Genomic DNA, 26,328 nt, shown 5'->3' with positions numbered 1-26,328 from the left:
CGAGGTGGATATAGCAGGGCAGAGATTCCCAGCCAAGGCTAAGCTGTACCCCTTCAGCTCTTTGTTCGCCCAGCAGAAACGACGCAAAGATGAGATGGAGCTCAGTAACTTCCAGGGCAAATGAGGAGGAGAGGAGGGAGGAGGAAGAGAGAGAGGGTGAGAGAAGAAGGAAGAGAGGGTGAGAGAAGAAGGAAGGGGTGTAGAATCTAAGAAGAGGGGTCTGAGTGAAGGATGAACTCTCCAGATAGTTTTTTATCCCCCAGCCTCCTGTTGCTAGTGCCAACCTGTTCTCGGCCTCTCACTCCCACGCTGAAGGGGTGTACCGTATACGCACAATCAATCCCCTGCCCCCCCTTCCCCCCTTCTCTTTCAAAGTGCAATATCTATGAGACACCAAATGTTCCAGAGCTGTCTGTCTGTCTGTCTGTCAGGACAGGCTCACAATGCGTCCCAAGTATGGACTGTATATCTTAACCTTTTAAAGTAGTGTCCTGCTGGAGTGGCTTGTGGTCTGAGTGAGTACGGAGGGAGTACAGTGATGGTTATCTGAGGGGGATGTATGTTCGGGCTACTAGTGAGTTAAATTCACTCTTATTGGTGGAAACCGCTGCACTTTTTGTCCAATGGGAGGCCTCGTTGTTGTCCCTCTGGAGGGGTATCTGTGTAAAGAACGGTGAAATGTTGAATGATTTTCAAATAAAGGGATGTATTTTTGTATAGGAGTGTAGACATTAGTGTTATTTTTTATTAGTTGTAACATGTTTATCAGACTGAACCACATTGTACAGAATAGTGTATGGGTCAAACTCATAGCTATCCAGCTATGACACGTTCCGACATCTGTTTGGTCGCACGCTTCCCCTACGCCCTTCCCCCCTGCCCCCTTTCCCCCCCTGCCCCCTTTCCCCCCTTGCCCCCTTTCCCCCCTTTGCCCCCTTCCACCCCCCCTGCCCCCTTTCCCCCCCTGCCCCCCTTTCCCCCTTCCTTCCCCCTACGCCCCTTTCCCCCCTGCCCCTTTCCCCCCTTTGCCCCCTTTCCCCCTGCCCCCTTCCCCCCCTGCCCCCCTTTCCCCCCTGCCCCCTTTTCCCCCTTCCCCCCTGCCCCCTTCCCCTTCCCCCCTCGCCCCCTTCCCCCTCCATGGTAAATATGCATTAAATACGGTACAGGGCTGTTTTTAGTAGGCCTATATATTATGGTAGTCTGCAGAAGGTGTTTAGCTTTGGAAGGAATGTGTACATACTAGCCTATATGCAGTAACTAATATCAGCATATGACAGTAACCTATCACCCGTCAACATATTACAGTAACATATCACCCGTCAACATATTACAGTAACATATCACCCGTCAACATATTACAGTAACATATCACCCGTCAACATATTACAGTAACATATCACCCGTCAACATATTACAGTAACATATCACCCGTCAACATATTACAGTAACATATCACCCGTCAACATATTACAGTAACATATCACCCGTCAACATATTACAGTAACCTATCACCCGTCAACATATTACAGTAACATATCACCCGTCAACATATTACAGTAACATATCACCCGTCAACATATTACAGTAACATATCACCCGTCAACATATTACAGTAACATATCACCCGTCAACATATTACAGTAACATATCACCCGTCAACATATTACAGTAACATATCACCGTCAACATATTACAGTAACATATCACCTGTCAACATATTACAGTAACCTATCACCTGTCAACATATTACAGTAACATATCATCTGTCAACATAATACAGTAACATATCACCCGTCAACATATTGCAGTAACATATCACCCGTCAACATATTACAGTAACATATCACCCGTCAACATATTACAGTAACCTGTCAACATATTACAGTAACCTATCACCTGTCAACATATTACAGTAACATATCATCTGTCAACATAATACAGTAACATATCACCCGTCAACATATTACAGTAACCTATCACCCGTCAACATATTACAGTAACCTATCACCCGTCAACATATTACAGTAACATATCACCTGTCAACATAATACAGTAACATATCACCTGTCAACATATTACAGTAACATATCACCTGTCAACATATTACAGTAACATATCACCTGTCAACATATTACAGTAACATATCACCTGTCAACATATTACAGTAACATATCACCCGTCAACATATTACAGTAACATATCACCTGTCAACATATTACAGTAACATATCACCCGTCAACATATTGCAGTAACATATCACCCGTCAACATATTACAGTAACATATCACCTGTCAACATATTACAGTAACATATCACCTGTCAACATATTGCAGTAACATATCACCCGTCAACATATTACAGTAACATATCACCTGTCAACATATTACAGTAACATATCACCTGTCAACATATTACAGTAACATATCACCTGTCAACATATTACAGTAACATATCACCTGTCAACATATTACAGTAACATATCACCCTGTCAACATATTACAGTAACATATCACCCTGTCAACATATTACAGTAACCTATCACCCGTCAACATATTACAGTAACATATCACCTGTCAACATTTTCACTCATCCGCCCTTTGTTTTATTTGTTGTTTAGGTCATGTGTTGAGACATGTCCTCCTGTCCTCCCGTCTGTGTGTTGAGACACGTCCTCCCGTCTGTGTGTTGAGACACGTCCTCCCGTCTGTGTGTTGAGACACGTCCTCCCGTCTGTGTGTTGAGACATGTCTGTGTGTCGATAACTCCTATAGTAGCAGAGATGTTCTGCAGCTCACAGAGACGCTACCCTATAGTAGCAGAGATGTTCTGCAGCTCAGAGAGACACTAGCCTATAGTAGCAGAGATGTTCTGCAGCTCAGAGACGCTAGCCTATAGTAGCAGAGATGTTCTGCAGCTCAGAGACGCTAGCCTATAGTAGCAGAGATGTTCTGCAGCTCACAGAGACGCTAGCCTATAGTAGCAGAGATGTTCTGCAGCTCAGAGACGCTAGCCTATAGTAGCAGAGATGTTCTGCAGCTCACAGAGACGCTAGCCTATAGTAGCAGAGATGTTCTGCAGCTCACAGAGACGCTAGCCTATAGTAGCAGAGATGTTCTGCAGCTCACAGAGACACTAGCCTATAGTAGCAGAGATGTTCTGCAGCTCAGAGACGCTAGCCTATAGTAGCAGAGATGTTCTGCAGCTCAGAGACGCTAGCCTATAGTAGCAGAGATGTTCTGCAGCTCACAGAGACGCTAGCCTATAGTAGCAGAGATGTTCTGCAGCTCAGAGACCTGCCTATATGCAAATGTTCTGCAGCTCAGAGAGACGCTAGCCTATAGTAGCAGAGATGTTCTGCAGCTCAGAGACGCTAGCCTATAGTAGCAGAGATGTTCTGCAGCTCAGAGACGCTAGCCTATAGTAGCAGAGATGTTCTGCAGCTCAGAGACGCTAGCCTATAGTAGCAGAGATGTTCTGCAGCTCAGAGACACTAGCCTATAGTAGCAGAGATGTTCTGCAGCTCACAGAGACGCTAGCCTATAGTAGCAGAGATGTTCTGCAGCTCACAGAGACGCTAGCCTATAGTAGCAGAGATGTTCTGCAGCTCACAGAGACGCTAGCCTATAGTAGCAGCGATGTTCTGCAGCTCACAGAGACGCTAGCCTATAGTAGCAGCGATATTCTGCAGCTCACAGAGACGCTAGCCTATAGTAGCAGAGATGTTCTGCAGCTCACAGAGACGCTAGCCTATAGTAGCAGAGAAGTTCTGCAGCTCAGAGACACTAGCCTATAGTAGCAGAGATGTTCTGCAGCTCAGAGACGCTAGCCTATAGTAGCAGAGATGTTCTGCAGCTCAGAGACACTAGCCTGTAGTAGCAGAGATGTTCTGCAGCTCAGAGAGACACTAGCCTATAGTAGCAGAGATGTTCTGCAGCTCACAGAGACACTAGCCTATAGTAGCAGAGATGTTCTGCAGCTCACAGAGACGCTAGCCTATAGTAGCAGAGATGTTCTGCAGCTCACAGAGACGCTAGCCTATAGTAGCAGAGATGTTCTGCAGCTCACAGAGACGCTAGCCTATAGTAGCAGAGATGTTCTGCAGCTCAGAGACGCTAGCCTATAGTAGCAGAGATGTTCTGCAGCTCACAGAGACGCTAGCCTATAGTAGCAGAGATGTTCTGCAGCTCACAGAGACGCTAGCCTATAGTAGCAGAGATGTTCTGCAGCTCACAGAGACGCTAGCCTATAGTAGCAGAGATGTTCTGCAGCTCACAGAGACGCTAGCCTATAGTAGCAGAGATGTTCTGCAGCTCAGAGACGCTAGCCTATAGTAGCAGAGATGTTCTGCAGCTCAGAGAGACACTAGCCTATAGTAGCAGAGATGTTCTGCAGCTCAGAGACGCTAGCCTATAGTAGCAGAGATGTTCTGCAGCTCACAGAGACGCTAGCCTATAGTAGCAGAGATGTTCTGCAGCTCACAGAGACGCTAGCCTATAGTAGCAGAGATGTTCTGCAGCTCAGAGACGCTAGCCTATAGTAGCAGAGATGTTCTGAAGCTCACAGACGCTAGCCTATAGTAGCAGAGATGTTCTGCAGCTCACAGAGACGCTAGCCTATAGTAGCAGAGATGTTCTGCAGCTCACAGAGACGCTAGCCTATAGTAGCAGAGATGTTCTGCAGCTCAGAGACGCTAGCCTATAGTAGCAGAGATGTTCTGCAGCTCAGAGACGCTAGCCTATAGTAGCAGAGATGTTCTGCAGCTCACAGAGACACTATCCTATAGTAGCAGAGATGTTCTGCAGCTCAGAGAGACACTAGCCTATAGTAGCAGAGATGTTCTGCAGCTCACAGAGACACTAGCCTATAGTAGCAGAGATGTTCTGCAGCTCACAGAGACACTAGCCTATAGTAGCAGAGATGTTCTGCAGCTCAGAGACGCTAGCCTATAGTAGCAGAGATGTTCTGCAGCTCAGAGAGACACTAGCCTATAGTAGCAGAGATGTTCTGCAGCTCAGAGACGCTAGCCTATAGTAGCAGAGATGTTCTACAGCTCAGAGACGCTAGCCTATAGTAGCAGAGATGTTCTGCAGCTCAGAGACGCTAGCCTATAGTAGCAGAGATGTTCTGCAGCTCACAGAGACGCTAGCCTATAGTAGCAGAGATGTTCTGCAGCTCACAGAGACGCTAGCCTATAGTAGCAGAGAAGTTCTGCAGCTCAGAGACACTAGCCTATAGTAGCAGAGATGTTCTGCAGCTCAGAGACGCTAGCCTATAGTAGCAGAGATGTTCTGCAGCTCAGAGACGCTAGCCTATAGTAGCAGAGATGTTCTGCAGCTCACAGAGACACTATCCTATAGTAGCAGAGATGTTCTGCAGCTCACAGAGACACTAGCCTATAGTAGCAGAGATGTTCTGCAGCTCACAGAGACACTAGCCTATAGTAGCAGAGATGTTCTGCAGCTCACAGAGACACTAGCCTATAGTAGCAGAGATGTTCTGCAGCTCAGAGACGCTAGCCTATAGTAGCAGAGATGTTCTGCAGCTCAGAGAGACACTAGCCTATAGTAGCAGAGATGTTCTGCAGCTCAGAGACGCTAGCCTATAGTAGCAGAGATGTTCTACAGCTCAGAGACGCTAGCCTATAGTAGCAGAGATGTTCTGCAGCTCACAGAGACGCTAGCCTATAGTAGCAGAGATGTTCTGCAGCTCAGAGACGCTAGCCTATAGTAGCAGAGATGTTCTGCAGCTCAGAGACGCTAGCCTATAGTAGCAGAGATGTTCTGCAGCTCACAGAGACGCTAGCCTATAGTAGCAGAGATGTTCTGCAGCTCAGAGACGCTAGCCTATAGTAGCAGAGATGTTCTGCAGCTCAGAGAGACACTAGCCTATAGTAGCAGAGATGTTCTGCAGCTCAGAGACGCTAGCCTATAGTAGCAGAGATGTTCTGCAGCTCAGAGACGCTAGCCTATAGTAGCAGAGATGTTCTGCAGCTCACAGAGACGCTAGCCTATAGTAGCAGAGATGTTCTGCAGCTCAGAGACGCTAGCCTATTGTAGCAGAGATGTTCTGCAGCTCAGAGACGCTAGCCTATAGTAGCAGAGATGTTCTGCAGCTCACAGAGACGCTAGCCTATAGTAGCAGAGATGTTCTGCAGCTCAGAGACACTAGCCTATAGTAGCAGAGATGTTCTGCAGCTCAGAGACGCTAGCCTATAGTAGCAGAGATGTTCTGCAGCTCAGAGACGCTAGCCTATAGTAGCAGAGATGTTCTGCAGCTCAGAGACGCTAGCCTATAGTAGCAGAGATGTTCTGCAGCTCACAGAGACACTAGCCTATAGTAGCAGAGATGTTCTGCAGCTCAGAGACGCTAGCCTATAGTAGCAGAGATGTTCTGCAGCTCAGAGACGCTAGCCTATAGTAGCAGAGATGTTCTGCAGCTCAGAGACGCTAGCCTATAGTAGCAGAGATGTTCTGCAGCTCACAGAGACGCTAGCCTATAGTAGCAGAGATGTTCTGCAGCTCAGAGACACTAGCCTATAGTAGCAGAGATGTTCTGCAGCTCAGAGACGCTAGCCTATAGTAGCAGAGATGTTCTGCAGCTCAGAGACGCTAGCCTATAGTAGCAGAGATGTTCTGCAGCTCAGAGACGCTAGCCTATAGTAGCAGAGATGTTCTGCAGCTCACAGAGACACTAGCCTATAGTAGCAGAGATGTTCTGCAGCTCAGAGACGCTAGCCTATAGTAGCAGAGATGTTCTGCAGCTCAGAGACGCTAGCCTATAGTAGCAGAGATGTTCTGCAGCTCAGAGACGCTAGCCTATAGTAGCAGATGTTCTGTTACCTACTGTGCAGCAGTGGACCAGATGGCTTCTTTTGTACATTGTAACATGTTTGGTTTCAAAGGGCTAACTTGACTATGTGCGGATGGATGTTGTGTTGTCCAGTAATTATTAAATACTGTACTCATTTTCTATTTGTTCTCACTAAAGATATTAAATCTCTAAAGATTGAATGGATGATATAAACTAAGACCGAATTGATCCACTCCAGACAAAAACACTGGTAAATAATACTGTTTATTTGGAAATGCAAAGTTGAGTTCAAATATCAGTGTCCAATTATGCCGAGATGACTGGGCCTTGACTTTTGGAATGGGAGATGGTGTTCATGGAGGAGATGGAGCCTACAGTTGATGCTGTGCGGTGGTGTTCATGTGTTCTTGGGTCATTGTATGTAACAAAAAAAAAAAGAACTGAAGAGGTTTTCAAGAATAGGAGAAACTGTTTTTGATGTCCTCATAATATCAATATGCCTTGATGGAACCATGTAAAGTTAACGTGGTCTTCCAGAGGAGGAACGTTTGACTAGTTGACAAACAGGGTTGTGTCTGTCAAACTGTCTGCATATGTTCTGGTTGTTCACCTCGTGTTAGTGGTAGTGACAGTGTATCCATCGGTCACTCACCTGACCAGGTTCTCTCCTGCTGTAAGCCTTGGATTTATACCACATGTTGTACAAGGGGTTTTTGGGTGTAAATGGATTTAATAAACGTAGAAATAATGGGAACTTTAAAACAGCCTCGTTCTAGATTCATCTATCTGTTACTAGATGTGCTGCTACATGCATTCAGAGCCAGTTTCCCAGACACAGATTAAGCCTAGTTCTGGACTGAAAATTATTTTCCATGGAGATTCTACATACATTGAGCTTGTTTTTCAGTCCAGGGCTTAAATCTGTGTCCGGGAAACCGGCCCTGAATGTTTTACCAACATTCCTGCATGTATTTTCCAAAATGCTTAAATACCAGTAAAAAAAATCATCTTCATACAACAACAACAACTTTAAGTGTGTTACAAGACAGATGGCTGGACCCCTGCAGTCCATGATGGTATGGTCCTGTTCATATTCTTCTAGCCTTGCGAGGGCGACAACCATTGTGTGGTACGGGGGTGTTGTCAGTGATGGACACAACCTCCAATCCTCCCATGGTCAGACCCTTGATGGCAGACTGCACAGAGAAAGAAATGCATCATGGAACCAAATCAATCAATCACGAGGCTCTAACGTCTTTTCCTAGTAAGTCTGTACAAGATTGACTGAACAGACACGAGAAGAGATTCAAAAGCAGGTATGACTTCAGTGTGGGGGGAAAAGATGCATCATGTCCTGTATTATGTAAACTATGTGGTATGACTTCAGTGTGGGGGGAAAAGATGCATCATGTCCTGTATCATGTAAACTATGTGGTATGACTTCAGTGTGGGGGGAAAAGATGCATCATGTCCTGTATCATGTAAACTATGTGGTATGACTTCAGTGTGGGGGAAAAGATGCATCATGTCCTGTATCATGTAAACTATGTTTATCTCTACGTGTGTTTTATGTCAATTCTGCATTTCTTCCGTTTGTCCAACTGTGATCACGTCATCAAAAAGGTACTCACCAAGCGTCCAGGACCCAGACCTTTCACCGACACACGGACAAACGTCACCCCCGCCGCTGTGGCCTTCTGCTCAGGAGAAGAAGAAGAAGAATACGTGATCATTTATCAGGAAACACAAATGTATATTTTTGCCGCGCTGCATTTGATTTAGGCTCTACTGCCATCTTGTGGAAAACAGACGTATCACACCCTTGTTCTGCGTTCTGTTAGACGTCTGTAGCAGCCAGGCTAACTATTAACTGGGTCCATTGGCTATATTATATCCACATGGTCTCATCAGACTAGAACTATTAACTGGGTCCATTGGCTATATTATATCCACATGGTCTCATCAGACTAGAACTATTAACTGGGTCCATTGGCTATATTATATCCACATGGTCTCATCAGACTAGAACTATTAACTGGGTCCATTGGCTATATTATATCCACATGGTCTCATCAGACTAGAACTATTAACTGGGTCCATTGGCTATATTATATCCACATGGTCTCATCAGACTAGAACTATTAACTGGGTCCATTGGCTATATTATATCCACATGGTCTCAGACTAGAACTATTAACTGGGTCCATTGGCTATATTATATCCACATGGTCTCATCAGACTAGAACTATTAACTGGGTCCATTGGCTATATTATATCCACATGGTCTCATCAGACTAGAACTATTAACTGGGTCCATTGGCTATATTATATCCACATGGTCTCATCAGACTAGAACTATTAACTGGGTCCATTGGCTATATTATATCCACATGGTCTCATCAGACTAGAACTATTAACTGGGTCCATTGGCTATATTATATCCACATGGTCTCATCAGACTAGAACTATTAACTGGGTCCATTGGCTATATTATATCCACATGGTCTCATCAGACTAGAACTATTAACTGGGTCCATTGGCTATATTATATCCACATGGTCTCATCAGACTAGAACTATTAACTGGGTCCATTGGCTATATTATATCCACATGGTCTCATCAGACTAGAACTATTAACTGGGTCCATTGGCTATATTATATCCACATGGTCTCATCAGACTAGAACTATTAACTGGGTCCATTGGCTATATTATATCCACATGGTCTCATCAGACTAGAACTATTAACTGGGTCCATTGGCTATATTATATCCACATGGTCTCATCAGACTAGAACTATTAACTGGGTCCATTGGCTATATTATATCCACATGGTCTCATCAGACTAGAACTATTAACTGGGTCCATTGGCTATATTATATCCACATGGTCTCATCAGACTAGAACTATTAACTGGGTCCATTGGCTATATTATATCCACATGGTCTCATCAGACTAGAACTATTAACTGGGTCCATTGGCTATATTATATCCACATGGTCTCATCAGACTAGAACTATTAACTGGGTCCATTGGCTATATTATATCCACATGGTCTCATCAGACTAGAACTATTAACTGGGTCCATTGGCTATATTATATCCACATGGTCTCATCAGACTAGAACTATTAACTGGGTCCATTGGCTATATTATATCCACATGGTCTCATCAGACTAGAACTATTAACTGGGTCCATTGGCTATATTATATCCACATGGTCTCATCAGACTAGAACTATTAACTGGGTCCATTGGCTATATTATATCCACATGGTCTCATCAGACTAGAACTATTAACTGGGTCCATTGGCTATATTATATCCACATGGTCTCATCAGACTAGAACTATTAACTGGGTCCATTGGCTATATTATATCCACATGGTCTCATCAGACTAGAACTATTAACTGGGTCCATTGGCTATATTATATCCACATGGTCTCATCAGACTAGAACTATTAACTGGGTCCATTGGCTATATTATATCCACATGGTCTCATCAGACTAGAACTATTAACTGGGTCCATTGGCTATATTATATCCACATGGTCTCATCAGACTAGAACTATTAACTGGGTCCATTGGCTATATTATATCCACATGGTCTCATCAGACTAGAACTATTAACTGGGTCCATTGGCTATATTATATCCACATGGTCTCATCAGACTAGAACTATTAACTGGGTCCATTGGCTATATTATATCCACATGGTCTCATCAGACTAGAACTATTAACTGGGTCCATTGGCTATATTATATCCACATGGTCTCATCAGACTAGAACTATTAACTGGGTCCATTGGCTATATTATATCCACATGGTCTCATCAGACTAGAACTATTAACTGGGTCCATTGGCTATATTATATCCACATGGTCTCATCAGACTAGAACTATTAACTGGGTCCATTGGCTATATTATATCCACATGGTCTCATCAGACTAGAACTATTAACTGGGTCCATTGGCTATATTATATCCACATGGTCTCATCAGACTAGAACTATTAACTGGGTCCATTGGCTATATTATATCCACATGGTCTCATCAGACTAGAACTATTAACTGGGTCCATTGGCTATATTATATCCACATGGTCTCATCAGACTAGAACTATTAACTGGGTCCATTGGCTATATTATATCCACATGGTCTCATCAGACTAGAACTATTAACTGGGTCCATTGGCTATATTATATCCACATGGTCTCATCAGACTAGAACTATTAACTGGGTCCATTGGCTATATTATATCCACATGGTCTCATCAGACTAGAACTATTAACTGGGTCCATTGGCTATATTATATCCACATGGTCTCATCAGACTAGAACTATTAACTGGGTCCATTGGCTATATTATATCCACATGGTCTCATCAGACTAGAACTATTAACTGGGTCCATTGGCTATATTATATCCACATGGTCTCATCAGACTAGAACTATTAACTGGGTCCATTGGCTATATTATATCCACATGGTCTCATCAGACTAGAACTATTAACTGGGTCCATTGGCTATATTATATCCACATGGTCTCATCAGACTAGAACTATTAACTGGGTCCATTGGCTATATTATATCCACATGGTCTCATCAGACTAGAACTATTAACTGGGTCCATTGGCTATATTATATCCACATGGTCTCATCAGACTAGAACTATTAACTGGGTCCATTGGCTATATTATATCCACATGGTCTCATCAGACTAGAACTATTAACTGGGTCCATTGGCTATATTATATCCACATGGTCTCATCAGACTAGAACTATTAACTGGGTCCATTGGCTATATTATATCCACATGGTCTCATCAGACTAGAACTATTAACTGGGTCCATTGGCTATATTATATCCACATGGTCTCATCAGACTAGAACTATTAACTGGGTCCATTGGCTATATTATATCCACATGGTCTCATCAGACTAGAACTATTAACTGGGTCCATTGGCTATATTATATCCACATGGTCTCATCAGACTAACTATTAACTGGGTCCATTGGCTATATTATATCCACATGGTCTCATCAGACTAGAACTATTAACTGGGTCCATTGGCTATATTATATCCACATGGTCTCATCAGACTAGAACTATTAACTGGGTCCATTGGCTATATTATATCCACATGGTCTCATCAGACTAACTATTAACTGGGTCCATTGGCTATATTATCACATGGTCTCATCAGACTAGAACTATTAACTGGGTCCATTGGCTATATTATATCCACATGGTCTCATCAGACTAGAACTATTAACTGGGTCCATTGGCTATATTATATCCACATGGTCTCATCAGACTAACTATTAACTGGGTCCATTGGCTATATTATATCCACATGGTCTCATCAGACTAGAACTATTAACTGGGTCCATTGGCTATATTATATCCACATGGTCTCATCAGACTAGAACTATTAACTGGGTCCATTGGCTATATTATATCCACATGGTCTCATCAGACTAGAACTATTAACTGGGTCCATTGGCTATATTATATCCACATGGTCTCATCAGACTAGAACTATTAACTGGGTCCATTGGCTATATTATATCCACATGGTCTCATCAGACTAGAACTATTAACTGGGTCCATTGGCTATATTATATCCACATGGTCTCATCAGACTAGAACTATTAACTGGGTCCATTGGCTATATTATATCCACATGGTCTCATCAGACTAGAACTATTAACTGGGTCCATTGGCTATATTATATCCACATGGTCTCATCAGACTAGAACTATTAACTGTGTCCATTGGCTATATTATATCCACATGGTCTCATCAGACTAGAACTATTACACTGGGTCCATTGGCTATTCACATCACTGTCTCATCACACTACAATCTATCAGCTATTCACATCACTGTCTGTCACCTGGACATCAGACTAGGACTATTAACTGGTCCATTAGCTATTCACATCACTGTCTCATCAGATCAGCTATTATCACTGGGTCACATTACTATCATCAGCTATTCACATCACTGTCTGTCACCTCATGTACTGGACACATTATCACTTGTCCATCTATCATCAGCTATTCACATGGTCTGTCACCTTACACTGTCACCTGGACATGCCTGCTGTCTGGGCGCGATCAGCATATTTACATTCCTGATCAGCTATTCACATCACTGTCTGTCACATTACAATCGATCAGCTATTCACATCACTGTCTGTCACATTACAATCGATCAGCTATTCACATCACTGTCTGTCACATTACAATCGATCAGCTATTCACATCACTGCCAGCTTACTTGTTATATGTAGCTTTGACGTGTACTATCGGCAACTCTTCATACTTCTTCCCAGCCCATCTCAGTGCGCTGTCCTGGCCAGGCAACGGAGGGAGGTGACTTAGGGAGGGGGAAGAAACATCGTCAAACTGTTAGAAACTTCCAAACAATTGTTCCCGAAAATCCTTGACAAATCAACCATTTCAAAGTCAGATTCGTTTCCGATTCAAAAGCAGCTTACTAAGAATAGAGGAAGAAATGTGCTTCTATGGAAGTCTGTTCCCTTAGCCCTGGGTCACGGCTGTCAGCTCCATTACAGTACACATTGTTGCTGCAGAACGCTAAAGCTTTATCCAAACCCATTGGATGAACTGACCATAACATAGTGGTCATATCTAGAAAAGCAAAAGTTCCAAAGGCCTAAAATAGTGTATAAGAGATCATACTAAATGTTCTGTACTGATTCCTATATTGAAGATACAACAAATATCTGTTGGTCTGATGTGATGCATTTATGAAATAGTTTCTTCCGGTTATTGATAAGCATGCACCTATTATGAAACTCTGTTAGAACTTAAAAGCCCCGTGGATTGGTGAGGAATTGGAAAGCTGTCTGGTTGAGAGGAACGGGGCAAAAGGACTGGTGAGGAATTGGAAAGCTGTCTGGTTGAGAGGAACGGGGCAAAAGGATTGGTGAAGAAGTCTGGCTGCACATCTGACTGCCTGACTTACTGTTAATTGAGAAATGATGTGAACTAAACTGAACAAAAATAAGAAATGATATTATGAAACAGAGATAAATGGCAATGTGTGATGGAAAAATGCTTTGGAATATTTTAAATGAAATTATGGGCAGAAAGACTAATTCAACTCCATCTTTCATTGAATCACATTGCTCATTTATCACAAAACCTTTTGATGTTGCCAATTACTTTAATTACTATTTCATTGGCAAAGTAGGTAAACTTAGGCATCATATTCATGCATAAAATACCCAATAATGAAAGGAAAGCATTGTAATTTTGAATTCTGTAAAGTTAGTGTGGGTGAGGTGGGAAAATGGTGGACTATATCGCCACTTCCTATTTGTCATATTTTTATTATCTGAGTCTGGATAAAAAAAAAAAATTTGTCCTCAGACCTGGAAGGCAGCCAAAGTCATTAAGCTACCCAAGAAGGCTGAATGTCTGAGGACTGTAGGGAGAAGGCTGAATGTCTGAGGACTGTAGGGAGAAGGCTGAATGTCTGAGGACTGTAGGGAGAAGGCTGAATGTCTGAGGACTGTAGGGAGAAGGCTGAATGTCTGAGGACTGTAGGGAGAAGGCTGAATGTCTGAGAACTGTAGGGAGAAGGCTGAATGTCTGAGGACTGTAGGGAGAAGGCTGAATGTCTGAGGACTGTAGGGAGAAGGCTGAATGTCTGAGGACTGTAGGGAGAAGGCTGAATGTCTGAGGACTGTAGGGAGAAGGCTGAATGTCTGAGGACTGTAGGGAGAAGGCTGAACTAGAGTTTGAGAGGGGGCTAGTATTACCTGAATTCTTTGGAACTTTTCCCAGGTGTGGCTGTGACGCTAGCAGCTTCTTGCAACCTGACAGCACTGGAGCTCACTGCTCTCTGCAGACCGGTGGTTCCACAACTACAAAACAATCATCAACACAGCAACTTCAAACCACCTTCAAAAACAGGCAGCCAGAAGCTGCATGCAGCAATGTGATTATTGCTCACAAACTGGCTAGCAAGTGTTGATAAATCACAAACTGGCTAGCAAGTGTTGATAAATCAAACTGTTCATTTTTAGATACTCCAGTAACTGCACAGATCATACATTTCTGCTACCTACACTGAACAGAAATATAAACGCCATGTAAAGTGTTGGTCCCATGTTTCATGAGCTGAAATAAAAAATCCCAGAAAAAGCTTATTTCTCTCAAATTTTGTACACAAATTTGTTTACATCCCTATTAGTGAGCATTTCTTCTTTGCCAAGATAATCCAGCCACCTGACAGGTGTGGCATATCAAGAAGCCGAATCAACAGCATGATCATTACACAGGTGCACCTTGTGCTAAAACAATAAAAGGCTACTTTAAAATGTGCAGTTTTGTCACACAACACAATGCCACAGATGTCTCAAGTTTTGAGGGAGCGTGTAATTGGCATGCTGACTGCAGGAATGTCACCCAGAGCTGTTGCTAGAGAATTGAATGTTTATTTCTCTACCATAAACTGCCTCCAATGTCATTTTAGAGAAGTTGGCAGTACGTCCAATCGGCCTCACAACCACAGACCACCCGTAAACACGCCAGCCCAGGACCTCCACATCAGACCACCCGTAAACACGCCAGCCCAGGACCTCCACATCAGACCACCCGTAAACACGCCAGCCCAGGACCTCCACATCCAGCTTCTTCACCTGCGGGATCGTCTGAGGGGGGTGCTGAAGAGTATTTCTGTCAGTAATTAAGCCCTTTTGTGGGGAAAACTCATTCTGATTGGCTGGGCCTGGCTCCCCAGTGGGCTCCCCTATGCCCTCCCAGGCCCACCCATGGCTGCACCCCTGCCCAGTCATGTGGAATTCATAGATTAGGGAAAAATGAATTTATTTCAATTGACTCATTTCCTTACATGAACTATAACTCGGTAAAATCTCTGAAATTGTTGCGTTTATATTTTTGTTCAGTACAGACAGCTAACAAACTAGCTAGCTAATCGGTTTAGTGAAGTGTAGCAAACGGGCAGTATATCTAAATCCAGACTACCAGTCCTCAAACTAGCATCATAAAATAACGTTATCTAGCTAGCTAGCTGTCAATTGCATGCATGGGATTTCGTATAAAAAAACGAGATACTTACATTGAGCCTCCTGCATTCAAAGAACCAGCAACCTGTTGGCAAGTACTCCTGACAGAATTAGATAATATACAGTTTAATTTATACATGATTAGCTAATATATTTTAGCTACTGGAAACCAGCACGTTAGCTAGCGTTACACAACAACATGTGTGACATTGAGGAGGTTTCCACTAGATAGCACAGTCACAAAGTCAGAATTGGCTATATCGTAAAAATTAATGAAAACAGACATTTGCTTTTTGGTCTTAATTTAAGGTTAGGGTTAGCAGTGTGGTTAGGTTTAAAATCAGATTATAAGAAGATACATTGTAGAAATAGGCGGGATTTCTGACTTTGTGACTGTAGTAACTAGTGACGTTCCATTTAGTATGACGCGTTTCCTGGAATAGTACATTATCCATAATGTGGGGGAGCGATACAAATGAGTAGAACATATTTAGTTCTAAAATCTTATCCATAAACCTTTTTATTTCTACATTAAATGTATCTAAGATCAATGTAAACAAATATGTTTCAATGAAGCTACATCTTAATATTTATTTATTTCAAACTACATTTATCTTCATTTCCTCTATCCCTTTTTCCTTACGCCCTTCTTCGCAGAGGTTTGTGGGTAGAACCTGGATAATCAAGATGGCAGCGCCCTGCTCGAGGATTTTGAGTCGCCCCTTATGGCAATTTATTACAAATGTCGGACGGACAGGGCTAAAACATACAGGAGTTCGTCAAATTTCTCTCAGTTATGCTTGTCGAGCTGCAACGCAGACCAAAAGTAAAACGGAAAGCGTCGCGTCACCATGGAAGCTGTACGGGGCGGTGTGTCTACAGAGGCTGCCTGTCATATCACAGCAGCGGAACCCGATCGAAGACCAGTTCGCTGAGCTCATGCATCAGGTAAATGTGTTTTCATTAATTTGTCAATGGCTGTAGTCACTAGTAGTTTTAGGCTAGAATAAAACCCTGCGCCTTGTTGTTCTCCATTGTTTTGCTCCAGGGTTCGAATTAAGGGTGAGCCGGGGGGGGGCTCAACTCCTCTGAATGAAGAGTTAGCTCCCCTGAATGCAACACACTTTGTTGGTGTGTCTCTAAATAATGCTAATTTAACCATTCTTCTCTCGGTCTAAAATGCAGTGGTAAATATGTTTTACAGCGGATAATATGAAACTAAAAGCTTCCAAATGAAACGAACACCCCCACCTCTCTGTCATGGTTTAAACCATTTATTTCTGTGGAAGTGCTGTCCGCTCAGTAGTGCTGAATTTCGACCTCGGCTGAGCTCCTTTACGCATCGATTTGCCTTTGTACTTATTCATTTTCACTATTAGATTGCCATGCATCCATCCTTGATTTAAAAAAAAAATCCCTTTATTCCAATGCATTAGATTTATCCGTTGATGTGTCATTGTTTGCGTTTGTCAGTCAGCTGTTTAGAGCGCTCGTTGCTTTGTTTTTCAGGTGTGTGCGGGTACAGATGTTCTCTGTGCTATCCGTGGGCAGTAGACCATTTATTTAGCTTTATTTTTTATCAATCTTTATTTTTCTTTCCTGGTTCAGCTGATGTAGTCCCGTGTAGCTCAGTTGGTAGAGCATGGCATTTGAAACGCCAGGGTTGTGGGTTCGTTTCCCACGAGGGGACCAGTATGAGAAAAAAAAATGTATGCACTCACTAACTGTAAGAGCGTCTGCTAAATGACTAAAAAATAAAATAACAATATATATAAAAATGATGAATTATTTTGGAGTGGATGAACATGCACAGCTAGCCTACTTATTGAAGTGATTTGTTTGACAATCAGATGAAAACATCATGACTGGTTGTGTTCATGCCACATTAAAAGGTAATTCATTTTTACAGTTTAAATGAGGTCTTTGTTAAAGTCCTGGTCTCCAAGAGCCCCCCTCTCCTCAGGGAAGATGTACATGGTATTATAAAGGCCTGGTCTCCAAGAGCCCCTCTCTCCTCGGGGAAGATGTAGATGGTATTATAAAGTCCTGGTCTCCAAGAGCCCCTCTCTCCTCAGGGAAGATGTAGATGGTATTATAAAGGCCTGGTCTCCAAGAGCCCCCCTCTCCTCAGGGAAGATGTAGATGGTATTATAAAGGCCTGGTCTCCAAGAGCCCCTCTCTCCTCGGGGAAGATGTAGATGGTATTATAAAGGCCTGGTCTCCAAGAGCCCCCCTCTCTCCTCAGGGAAGATGTAGATGGTATTATAAAGGCCTGGTCTCCAAGAGCCCCTCTCTCCTCAGGTAAGATGTAGATGGTATTATAAAGGCCTGGTCTCCAAGAGCCCCTCTCTCCGCAGGGAAGATGTATTACTGGTGTGTAAATAGAAATGAGAGGCTGACATCTTTGTGATATCCTAATCCCAGATGGAGCTGGAGAGAAGCTTGCTGTCGGAACATGAACAGAGGCTCCTGGAGGACTCGGAGCGTATGAGGCGTAAACAGGCAGACAACTATGATTCAGATGAGGAGGAGGCAGACTTCGGTGGCCAGGAGACCATCACAGCTCAGGACCAGGAGGACACCTGGGAACAGAATCTCAAACGCTTCCAACCTGCTCTCAGAGCCAGAGGTAGGAATCAGAGGTTGTCCTAAATGGCACCCTATTCCCTACACACTAGTATGACTACTATGTATACAAAACATTAGGAACAAATCAAATAATAAATCAAATGTTATTGGTCACATGCTTCATGAACAACAGGTGTAGACTAGCAGTGAAATGCTTCATGAACAACAGGTGGAGACTAGCAGTGTAATGCTTCATGAACAACAGGTGGAGACTAGCAGTGAAATGCTTCATGAACAACAGGTGGAGACTAGCAGTGAAATGCTTCATGAACAACAGGTGTAGACTAGCAGTGAAATGCTTCATGAACAACAGGTGTAGACTAGCAGTGAAATGCTTCATGAACAACAGGTGTAGACTAGCAGTGAAATGCTTCATGAACAACAGGTGGAGACTAGCAGTGAAATGCTTCATGAACAACAGGTGGAGACTAGCAGTGAAATGCTTCATGAACAACAGGTGGAGACTAGCAGTGAAATGCTTCTGTTTCATGAACAACAGGTGGAGACTAGCAGTGAAATGCTTCATGAACAACAGGTGTAGACTAGCAGTGAAATGCTTCATGAACAACAGGTGGAGACTAGCAGTGAAATGCTTCATCAACAACAGGTGTAGACTAGCAGTGAAATGCTTCATGAACAACAGGTGTAGACTAGCAGTGAAATGCTTCATCAACAACAGGTGTAGGCTAGCAGTGAAATGCTTCATGAACCACAGGTGTAGACTAGCAGTGAAATGCTTCATGAACCACAGGTGTAGACTAGCAGTGAAATGCTTCATGAACAACAGGTGTAGACTAGCAGTGAAATGCTTCATGAACAACAGGTGGAGACTAGCAGTGAAATGCTTCATGAACAACAGGTGTAGACTAGCAGTGAAATGCTTCATGAACAACAGGTGTAGACTAGCAGTGAAATGCTTCATGAACAACAGGTGGAGACTAGCAGTGAAATGCTTCATGAACAACAGGTGGAGACTAGCAGTGAAATGCTATAGTGCACTACACTACTTCTAGTCAGGGCCCTTTGTATGTAGATGGTGCCGTAGGCCCGGCAGTATAGACCTGATTTAATGGCTCTGTCAACAGATGAGACACTGACATCTACATTGACATGGTAGTCATTCAGCAGACGCTCTTATCCAGAGAGACTGACATCTACATTGACATGTAACTCTGTTCCAGTGCGTTGATAATCAAACCGACATGTAACTCTGTGTTCCAGTGCGTTGATAATCAAACCGACATGTAACTCTGTTCCAGTGCGTTGATAATCAAACCGACATGTAACTCTGTTCCAGTGCGTTGATAATCAAACCGACATGTAACTCTGTGTTCCAGTGCGTTGATAATCAAACTGACATGTAACTCTGTGTTCCAGTGCGTTGATAATCAAACCGACATGTAACTCTGTGTTCCAGTGCGTTGATAATCAAACTGACATGTAACTCTGTGTTCCAGTGCGTTGATAATCAAACTGACATGTAACTCTGTGTTCCAGTGCGTTGATAATCAAACTGACATGTAACTCTGTGTTCCAGTGCGTTGATAATCAAACTGACATGTAACTCTGTGTTCCAGTGCGTTGATAATCAAACTGACATGTAACTCTGTGTTCCAGTGCGTTGATAATCAAACCGACATGTAACTCTGTGTTCCAGTGCGTTGATAATCAAACCGACATGTAACTCTGTGTTCCAGTGCGTTGATAATCAAACTGACATGTAACTCTGTGTTCCAGTGCGTTGATAATCAAACCGACATGTAACTCTGTGTTCCAGTGCGTTGATAATCAAACCGACATGTAACTCTGTGTTCCAGTGCGTTGATAATCAAACTGACATGTAACTCTGTGTTCCAGTGCGTTGATAATCAAACCGACATGTAACTCTGTGTTCCAGTGCATTGATAATCAAACTGACATGTAACTCTGTGTTCCAGTGCGTTGATAATCAAACCGACATGTAACTCTGTGTTCCAGATGTAGATGGTACAGCACTGGGCTCAGTGGAGAGGTGTCTTGGAGACAGCCTGGTCCTGCTGGTACAGCAGACTGTTGGTAAAGAGAAGATCTGGCTGCTGCCTCAGGCCCAGTGGGAGGCAGGGGAGACTCTCAGACAGACAGCAGAGAGAGGCCTCACCAGCCTGCCAGGTAAGACGTGTAGTAGAAATTACTCTGCATCCCAAAATGCCTCCCTCTTTAGTACACTACTTTATAGACCCTGGTCAAAAGTAGTGCTCTGAATAGGGTGCTCTGAATAGGGAGCCATTTTGGGATGCAGTGTTTCCTCTGGCAGACATTTCCATCATGTGTCCAACAACATATGCAAGATTCCAGCATTATCTGTGTAGAGCAGGGCTATATATATATATATATATATATATAAAACTACTAATTCTGTATCAAATGATAGAACCCTTCACCTAAACATTACTGGTATATCAGTTAAGACTTATTCTGTGTTCTCCAACTCTATTCTAACTGCCAAACTATTATCCATTCCAGAGGCTGATTTCAAGGCTACGTTCCTTGGCAACGCCCCCTGTGGAGTGTACAGGTACAAGTTCCCCGAAGATGGGCGGACCGAGCGCAGCGTGGGAGCCAAGGTGTTCTTCTTCAAAGCTTTACTGTCAGGCGGGTCAGGCAGTCAGTCAGCCAGTCAGAAAGGACCTTTCCTGTGGGTGAAGAAGACTGAACTGCAGGGTTACTTGAAGCCAGCCTACTTGGAGAAGGTCAACCGCTTCATACTCAACCTGTGATGGACAGGATCCGACGAGAGGTTACAGTTGTCTTTTAAAATGTCCTCGTTGAGTCCTGGAAGTCATACTTCTGTCATTAGCAAACTGCTGTTTTCTCCCTCATCCACTTTGTGTATAAGATAACATGATTAAAGTATATAATTTTTTCCAACATATACCATTTTTGAGTGTTGTCGGTAGGCCTATATCCGAGAGGATAGAAACCCAGTCTCTTTGCCTATGTGTTGTTGTTCTATGCAGACAGGGTATTGTCCTGTCCTCCACCAGATGGCAGTAGTGAGACAGGAGGAGACTTTGCCTTTGTGTTGTTGTTCTATGCAGACAGGGTATTGTCCTGTCCTCCACCAGATGGCAGTAGTGAGACAGGAGGAGAGGCTGATCAGAGAGCAGCTCTGTTGTTCTATGCAGACAGGGTATTGTCCTGTCCTCCACCAGATGGCAGTAGTGAGACAGGAGGAGAGGCTGATCAGAGATCAGTTTTGTTAGGCCCAGAGAACATAGTGATGCAAATAGACCCTCTCAGATTGAACTGACCTTTCACTAATGCTAGAAATACCCCCTTTTCCAGTGGTGTAAAGTACTTAAGTAAAAATATTTTAAAGTACTACTTAAGTATCTGTACTTTACTTTAATATGTATATTTTTGACATGTTTTAACTTCACTACATTCCTAAAGAAAATAATGTGCTTTTTACTCCATACATTTTTCCTTGACACCCAAACGTACTCGTTACATTTTGAATGCTTAGCAGGACAGGAAAATAGTCTAATTCACACACGTATCAAGAAAACATCCCTGGTCATCCCTACTGCCTCTGATCTGGTGGACTCACTAAACACAAGCATATTTTTTAATACCACACAAATGTCCAAATACAGGCTACTGATAAACTCGCTATTCAGGTAGGATGCAATTTTGTAACTTTATTTGTTTATTTTTCGTATTTATAATAATTTGTTTAAATCATTAATATTATTGTATATTGTTATTATTGTAGGCCTATTTATTATTCAAAACCAGTTCTTTAAATAACGTGTTTTGTTTCATTATGTTGAGACATTTTCGTTGGCAAAATGAAGATCTGTCTTTTTACTTGTACTGCTGCAGCACCTCTACTTCCTGCTGCAGCACCTCTACTTCCTGCTGCAGCACCTCTACTTCCTGCCGCAGCACCTCTACTTCCTGCTGCAGCACCTCTACCTCCTGCTGCAGCACCTCTACTTCCTGCTGCAGCACCTCTACTTCCTGCTGCAGCACCTCTACTTCCTGCTGCAGCACCTCTACTTCCTGCTGCAGCACCTCTACTTCCTGCACAAGGAGTATGACAATTGGGGACTTTTTCCACCACAGCCCTTTTCACGGCCAAAACACAAACTTCCAGGTACAGTTGAAGTCGGAAGTTTACATTCACCTTAGCCAAATACATTTAAACTCGTTTTTCACAATTCCTGACATTAAATCCTAGTAAAAATTCCCTGTCTTAGGTCAGTTAGGATCACCACTTTATTTTAAGAATGTGAAATGTCAGAATAATAGTAGAGAGAATTATTTATTTCAGCTTTTATTTCTTTCATCACATTCCCAGTGGGTCAAAAGTTTACATACACTCAATTAGTATTTGGTAGCATTGCCTTTAAATTGTTTAACTTGTGGGAGGCTTGCCTTCCACAAGCTTCCCACAATAAGTTGGGTGAATTTTGGCCCATTCCTCCTGACAGAGCTGGTGTAACTGAATCATGTTTGTAGGCCTCCTTGCTCGCACACACTTTTTCAGTGCTTTGTGATGGCCACTCCAATACCTTGACTTTGTTGTCCTTAAGCCATTTTGCCACAACTTTGGAAGTATGCTTTGGGTCATTGTCCATTTGGAAGACCCATTTGCGACCAAGCTTTAACTTCCTGACTGATGTCCTGAGATGTTGCTTCAATATATCCACATCATTTTCCTTCCTCATGATGCCATCTATTTTGTGAAGTGCACCAGTCCCTCCTGCAGCAAAGCACCCCCACAGCATGATGCTGCCACCCCCGTGCTTCACGGTTGGGATGGTGTTCTTTGGCTTGCAAGCCACCCCTTTTTCCTCCAAACATAACGATGGTCATTATGGCCAAACAGTTCTATTTTTGTTTCATCAGACCAGAGGACATTTCTCCAAAAAGTACAATCTTTGTCCCCATGTGCAGTTGCAAAACGTAGTCTGGCCTTTTTATGGCGGTTTTGGACCAGTGGCTTCTTCCTTGCTGAGCGGCCTTTCAGGTTATGTCGATATAGGACTCGTTTTACTGTGGATATAGATACTTTTGTACCTGTTTCCTCCAGCATCTTCACAAGGTCCTTTGCTGCTGTTCTGGGATTGATTTGCACTTTTCGCACCAAAGTACGTTCATCTCTAGGAGACAGAACGCGTCTCCTTCCTGAGTGGTATGACGGCTGCGTGGTCCCATGGTGTTTATACTTGCGTACTATTGTTTGTACAGATGAACGTGGTACCTTCAGGTGTTTGGAAATTGCTCCCAAGGATAAACCAGACTTGTGGAGGTCTATAATTTTATTTCTGAGGTCTTGGCTGATTTATTTTCATTTTCCCATGATGTCAAGCTAAGAGGCACTGAGTTTGAAGGTAGGCCTTGAAATACATCCACAGGTACACCTCCAATTGACTCAAATGATGTCAATTAGCCTATCAGAAGCTTCTAAAGCCATGACATTTTTTTTCTGGAATTTTCCAAGCTGTTTAAAGGCAGAGTCAACTTAGTGTATGTAAACTTCTGACCCACTGGAATTGTGATACAGTGATTTATAAGTGAAATCATCTGTCTGTAAACAGTTGTTGGAAAAAATTACTTGTGTCATGCATAAAGTAGATGTCCTAACCGACTTGCCAAAACTATAGTTTGTTCAAAATAAATTTGTGGAGTGGTTGAAAAACAAGTTTTAATGACTCCAACCTAAGTGTATGTAAACTTCCGACTTCAACTGTAAGTGCTTTTTGATGTTCGCTTGCCGTCCCCTCCATTCTCCCTGAACCAGCTTGTCATCTCTATTGGTGTCTTCTGGGACAAGTGGAGGAAGAGGACATTGTCATAAATGTTGAAGTTATATGGCTACGTCCTAAAATGGCACCGTATTCCCTATGTAGTGCACTACTTTTGAGCTGGACCCATAGGTCCGGCTGGTCTAAAGTAGTGCACTAGACTATGTAATATAGGGGATAGGGTGCTGTTTGTGCCACAGCTGTTCTACTCCCAGAGCTCTGAGAGAGCGTGTTAAAGTGTCTAATGAAGCAGAGAGCTGTTCTGAGGTTGGAGTGGATGGCAGCAGCTGCTGTGTTGGAGGGGCCGAGCTGCTTTCTGTTGTCAGCGAGGATCCAACGCTGCAGACGGAGCCCTGAGCCCACTCGCCTTCCGCGCACTGCAGGCTACAATACTGTATTTCAAATCAAATCCAATTCTATTGGTCACATGCGCCGAATACAACAGGTGCAGACATTACAGTGAAATGCTTACTTACAGCCCTTAACCAACAGTGCATTTATTTTTAAAAATAAAACAACAACAAAAAAAGTGTTGAGAAAAAAAAGAGCAGAAGTAAAATATAGTAACAGTAGGGAGGCTATATATACAGGGGGGTACCGTTGCAGAGTCAATGGGAAATAACAGTAGGGAGGCTATATATACAGGGGGGTACCGGTACAGAGTCAATGGGAAATAACAGTAGGGAGGCTATATATACAGGGGGGTACCGGTACAGAGTCAATGGGAAATAACAGTAGGGAGGCTATATATACAGGGGGGTACCGGTACAGAGTCAATGGGAAATAACAGTAGGGAGGCTATATATACAGGGGGGTACCGGTACAGAGTCAATGGGAAATAACAGTAGGGAGGCTATATATACAGGGGGGTACCGGTACAGAGTCAATGGGAAATAACAGTAGGGAGGCTATATACAGGGGGGTACTGGTGCAGAGTCAATGGGAAATAACAGTAGGGAGCTTATATATACAGGGGGGTACCGGTGTAGAGTCAATGGGAAATAACAGTAGGGAGGCTATATATACAGGGGGTACTGGTACAGAGTCAATGGGAAATAACAGTAGGGAGGCTATATACAGGGGGTACCGGTGCAGAGTCAATGGGAAATAACAGTAGGGAGGCTATATACAGGGGGTACCGGTACAGAGTCAATGGGAAATAACAGTAGGGAGGCTATATATACAGGGGGGTACCGGTGCAGAGTCAATGGGAAATAACAGTAGGGAGGCTATATATACAGGGGGGTACTGGTACAGAGTCAATGGGAAATAACAGTAGGGAGGCTATATACAGGGGGGTACCGGTGCAGAGTCAATGGGAAATAACAGTAGGGAGGCTATATACAGGGGGTACCGGTACAGAGTCAATGGGAAATAACAGTAGGGAGGCTATATACAGGGGGTACCGGGGCAGAGTCAATGGGAAATAACAGTAGGGAGGCTATATACAGGGGGTACCGGTACAGAGTCAATGGGAAATAACAGTAGGGAGGCTATATACAGGGGGGTACCGGTACAGAGTCAATGGGAAATAACAGTAGGGAGGCTATATACAGGGGGGTACTGGTACAGAGTCAATGGGAAATAACAGTAGGGAGGCTATATACAGGGGGGTACCGGTGCAGAGTCAATGGGAAATAACAGTAGGGAGGCTATATATACAGGGGGGCACCGGTGTAGAGTCAATGGGAAATAACAGTAGGGAGGCTATATATACAGGGGGGTACCGGTGCAGAGTCAATGGGAAATAACAGTAGGGAGGCTATATATACAGGGGGGTACTGGTGCAGAGTCAATGGGAAATAACAGTAGGTAGGCTATATATACAGGGGGGTACCGGTGCAGAGTCAATGGGAAATAACAGTAGGGAGGCTATATATACAGGGGGGTACCGGTGCAGAGTCAATGGGAAATAACAGTAGGGAGGCTATATACAGGGGGGTACCGGTGCAGAGTCAATGGGAAATAACAGTAGGGAGGCTATATATACAGGGGGGTACTGGTGCAGAGTCAATGGGAAATAACAGTAGGGAGGCTAT

At 43.3% G+C, this 26,328-nt stretch overlaps 3 protein-coding genes and 1 long non-coding RNA gene across 6 annotated transcripts in view; 2 read left to right on the top strand and 2 right to left on the bottom strand.

Moving 5' to 3' along the window:
* The window catches only part of pdpr (pyruvate dehydrogenase phosphatase regulatory subunit), a 67,905-nt gene extending 67,188 nt beyond the window's left edge, over positions 1–717 (top strand). For all 3 annotated transcript variants that reach the window (XM_045214010.1, XM_045214011.1, XM_045214012.1), the window contains one exon: positions 1–717. This exon is cut by the window's left edge and continues 144 nt beyond it. In XM_045214010.1, coding sequence (XP_045069945.1) covers positions 1–124 — 124 coding nt within the window. In that variant the 3' untranslated portion in view covers positions 125–717.
* A 407-nt stretch (positions 718–1,124) lies between these two features.
* On the bottom strand, positions 1,125–3,631 carry LOC123484000. The gene is made up of 3 exons (XR_006658391.1): positions 3,330–3,631; positions 2,571–3,293; positions 1,125–2,036 (listed from the first exon to the last, which is right to left on the bottom strand). It is a non-coding gene; the product is annotated as an uncharacterized LOC123484000 (long non-coding RNA).
* A 3,424-nt stretch (positions 3,632–7,055) lies between these two features.
* On the bottom strand, positions 7,056–16,158 carry mrps11 (mitochondrial ribosomal protein S11). The gene is made up of 6 exons (XM_045214009.1): positions 15,923–16,158; positions 14,601–14,705; positions 13,091–13,189; positions 12,893–12,917; positions 8,442–8,510; positions 7,056–8,006 (listed from the first exon to the last, which is right to left on the bottom strand). The coding sequence occupies exons 1-6, from the start codon at positions 16,006–16,008 to the stop codon at positions 7,899–7,901; spliced, it is 492 nt and encodes a 163-aa protein (XP_045069944.1). The 5' UTR covers positions 16,009–16,158; the 3' UTR covers positions 7,056–7,898.
* Positions 16,159–16,519: 361 nt separating this feature from the next.
* mrpl46 (mitochondrial ribosomal protein L46) lies at positions 16,520–21,408 on the top strand. The gene is made up of 4 exons (XM_041870762.2): positions 16,520–16,817; positions 18,294–18,498; positions 20,475–20,645; positions 21,000–21,408. Exons 1-4 carry the CDS (start codon positions 16,557–16,559, stop codon positions 21,251–21,253), a joined length of 891 nt encoding a protein of 296 aa, XP_041726696.2. The 5' UTR covers positions 16,520–16,556; the 3' UTR covers positions 21,254–21,408.
* Positions 21,409–26,328: the final 4,920 nt, after the last annotated feature.

The sequence above is a fragment of the Coregonus clupeaformis genome, unplaced genomic scaffold (genome assembly GCF_020615455.1).
Source record: "Coregonus clupeaformis isolate EN_2021a unplaced genomic scaffold, ASM2061545v1 scaf0181, whole genome shotgun sequence".
In the NCBI taxonomy this organism is placed as follows: Eukaryota; Metazoa; Chordata; class Actinopteri; order Salmoniformes; family Salmonidae; genus Coregonus; species Coregonus clupeaformis.
Note: the sequence above shows the minus strand (reverse complement) of the source record. Positions and strands in the feature narration are given on the sequence as shown.